The sequence below is a fragment of the Myotis brandtii genome, unplaced genomic scaffold (assembly GCF_000412655.1).
Source record: "Myotis brandtii unplaced genomic scaffold, ASM41265v1 scaffold133, whole genome shotgun sequence".
In the NCBI taxonomy this organism is placed as follows: Eukaryota; Metazoa; Chordata; class Mammalia; order Chiroptera; family Vespertilionidae; genus Myotis; species Myotis brandtii.
In genome coordinates this window covers 3,820,540-3,823,778 of record NW_005354718.1, presented here as the reverse complement: position 1 = coordinate 3,823,778, position 3,239 = coordinate 3,820,540, and the positions used below count along the sequence as shown (strand labels likewise).

Here is a 3,239-nt window from a genome sequence, read left to right as displayed (position 1 = left end):
CTCTTCTGTGCATGACAGGGGGCAGTGCCCCAACCCCCTGATTGGCCCTGCTCTGTGCATGACAGGGGGTGGCACCGCAACCTCATCGACCCTGGACTGCGAGAGGGCCCAGGCCGGGCTGGGGGCCCCCCCTCCCCACCCCCCCGAGTGCACAAATTTTTGTGCACCGGGCCTCTAGTAAGATTATAAGTGTATTAATTCTCAGAATTTTAAAGATTGATACTGGTAGTAAATTTCTACTTGTTATAGTATTGTATTTATAGATATATTATTAGTTTCAAATAATTTAAAAATAGGATGTAGCTTTTTAAATACTCTAATCATGTTCAGTTAAACATTTAAGTTAAGAATTAGATAGAAACAAAAAGCTATTAAAGTGCAGAGCAAATATGGTGTACTCCGTTTGGCCTTGATGCTTCTCATTACAGTGCTGTATAGAGGACTCAACACTATATTTTTTATCTACAACTTGTTGAGGGCATGATGTCTCACTACCATTTTTAGATTTGACCTTAGATAACACAATGTGCTTTAGTTGAACAGACAACCATTAGGTTTCAGAGGCTAAAAAAGAATCCTTAGGAACTTAAAAAGGTCATGGAATCAATTATAGGTAGTATAAAATAAACTTCCTTAGATTTGTTTGAATTTCATAATTATGAAACACAGTTTAGCCGTTATCAGGACTTTGAGCATACAGTGTATGTTTTTAGTTTTAATATTGGAATGAATTTGTCATTTCAGTTTAAGCCAGTTGAGTGAGATATAATTATGTTTTTTTTCTGCTAGATTTTGACTTTTAGATTACTTTTTAGGTTCTTATTTTGTCTGTATTCTATTCTTCAAGACAACTGCAGTTCATCTCTGTATTTTTTATTTATTTAGGAAACCAGGTGTATCAGGCCATGGAGTTTATGAACTAAAAGATGAATCATTGAAAGACTTCAATATGTACTTTTATCATTACTCCAAAACACAGCATAGCAAGGTAGGAAAAGATATCCTCTTCAGAAAATAAACCTAAAATGCTTTTTAACTCCACAGAAAAATTTCTGGGTTTTCTGTAGTTTCATACTTGTTTTTATTAATAGAGGCCATTATTTCATCCAGGAAATTAAAATGGAATCAATAATGTTATCTAGTGTACAGGTAATGTTCATATTTTCTATATTATACAAGAAAAAGACAATAAGTAAATATTGTTGACTGAAAGAATGGGCACTAAATTCTTGAGGAAGGATATTACCCATTTATTTTGCAGAGACTTTCCTAGGACAACCATTTTGCTTCTGGAACAAGGTAGCATTTTGAATACATACTTCAGTATATAAAATATTTTGGTAGGTTGGTGGAACTTTCCTGCTTGCTTCAAAGTATTCCATTTGTGTCATGCTTGCCAAGCAGTATATTTAAAGATAGACTGTATTCTTTTTATTTTTCTTTTCTTTTTTTAATATATAGGCTGAACATATGCAGAAGAAAAAGAGAAAACAAGAAAACAAAGATGAAGGTAAAAAGTGAGATTCTGAATTGACTCATTTTGACTATTTCCTGTGGTTTTATTATCAGCTGAGTATATAGTGGTTTGTTTCTTGTTTATTTAGTGTGGGCAACTAATACAAGTGCAAAGAACCCTTTGTTTCTTGTTCACATTTTAAGATATGGCCCACCTCAGTGGTGATAAAATTTTAAATTTATAGCAAATGGAGTTTATTTTGGGTGATTGACATAGTGATTTATATTTCTCTTGACATTAATGTTTTTAGTGCTTTAAAGGTAATAAAAATTGTGTTGTTTTTGCATGTAATATATGACTTTGACATTTGCAATTTAGCATGTAGAATAACCCAAATAAAAATGTACCTGTTTGTCTCTTCTGCCATCCATCTCCCTTCTACTATAGCATTACCACCACCACCACCTCCTGAATTCTGTCCTGCTTTCAGCAAAGTGATTAACCTTCTAAATTGTGATATCATGATGTACATTCTCAGGACCATATTTGAGCGGGCATTAGACACAGATTCTAACTTGTGGACTGAAGGGATGCTCCAGATGGTATGTAAACCTCAAATATTACTTGAGTCAGAACCACAACTAGTGCACCTGAGACACAGAGGTCATTAAAAATAGCTTAGGTGTGCCCTGCTGGTGTGGCTCAGTGGTTGAGTATCAACCTATGTACCAGGAAGTCATGGTTCGATTCCTGGTTGGAGCACATGCCTGGGTTGCGGGCTTGATCCTCAGAGTGGGGCGGGCAGCAGGCAGCAGATCAGTGATTCTGTCTCATGATTAATGTTTCTCTCCCTCTCCCTTCCTCTCTGAAATCAATAAAAACATGTTAAAAAAAAAAAAAGCTTAGGTGTGGCACAGATTTCCTTAGTGACACAACATCATGTTTTTAGTATCCTTACTTCTGGGAACCATTTATTTTTATATATATATATATTAGAGGCCTGGTGCACGAAATTCATGCACTCAGTGGTGGGGGAGTTCCTCAGCCCGGCCTGCACCCTCTCTCAGTCCAGGAGCCCTTGGGGGATGTCTGACTGAGGAGCAGGCCTAAGCTGGCAGTCGGACATCCTTAGGGCTGCCATGGAGGCAGGAGAGGCTCCCACCACCGCTGCTGCACTTGCCAGGTCTGAGCCCAGCTCTGGCTGAGCAGCACTCCCCCTGAGCACACTGACCACCAGGGGGCAGCTCCTGCATTGAGCATCTTCCACCTGGTGGTCAGTTCGCGTCATAGCAACCGGTTGTTCCGCCATTTGGTTGATTTGCACATTAGCCTTTTATTATATAGGACTAGAGGCCCGGTGCACAAAAATTTGTGCACTCAGGGGGGAGGGGGGGGTCCCTCAGCCCTGCCTGTGCCCTCTCCCAGTCTGGGACCCCTCGGGAGATAACGACCTGCTGGCTTAGGCGTGCTCCTGGGTGGCAGAGGGCACGCCCAATCACTAGGTGCAGCCCCTGGTCGGGCTCAGAGCAGGGCGGATTGGGAGGTTGTGATGCCACCCTCAGTCAAGCTCAGGGTATAGCTGATTGGGGGGTTGGGGCACCGCCCCCTATCACACTCAAGGCAGGGTCGATGGGGAGGTTGTGGTGCCACCCCCTGTGAAGCACAGAGCAGGGCCAATCAGTGGGGTTGGGGCTCCATACCCTGTCACTCACAGAGCAGGGCCAATCAGGGGGTTGGGGCGCTGCCCCCTGTCACGCACAGAGCAGGGCCAATCAGGGGGTTG

At 41.7% G+C, this 3,239-nt stretch overlaps 1 protein-coding gene across 6 annotated transcripts in view; it reads left to right on the top strand.

The window, feature by feature from the left end:
- UBR1 (ubiquitin protein ligase E3 component n-recognin 1) overlaps positions 1-3,239 on the top strand; it is a 160,521-nt gene that overhangs the window by 77,544 nt on the left and 79,738 nt on the right. For all 6 annotated transcript variants that reach the window (XR_001360937.1, XM_014534847.1, XM_005860317.2 and 3 more), the window contains 3 exons: positions 886-988; positions 1,462-1,510; positions 1,904-2,058. Coding sequence is in view for 5 of the 6 variants with exons in the window: in XM_014534847.1 (XP_014390333.1) it covers positions 886-988; positions 1,462-1,510; positions 1,904-2,058 (307 nt within the window). In the remaining variant the exon portion in view is untranslated. The remainder of the gene's footprint in view (positions 1-885; positions 989-1,461; positions 1,511-1,903; positions 2,059-3,239) is intronic.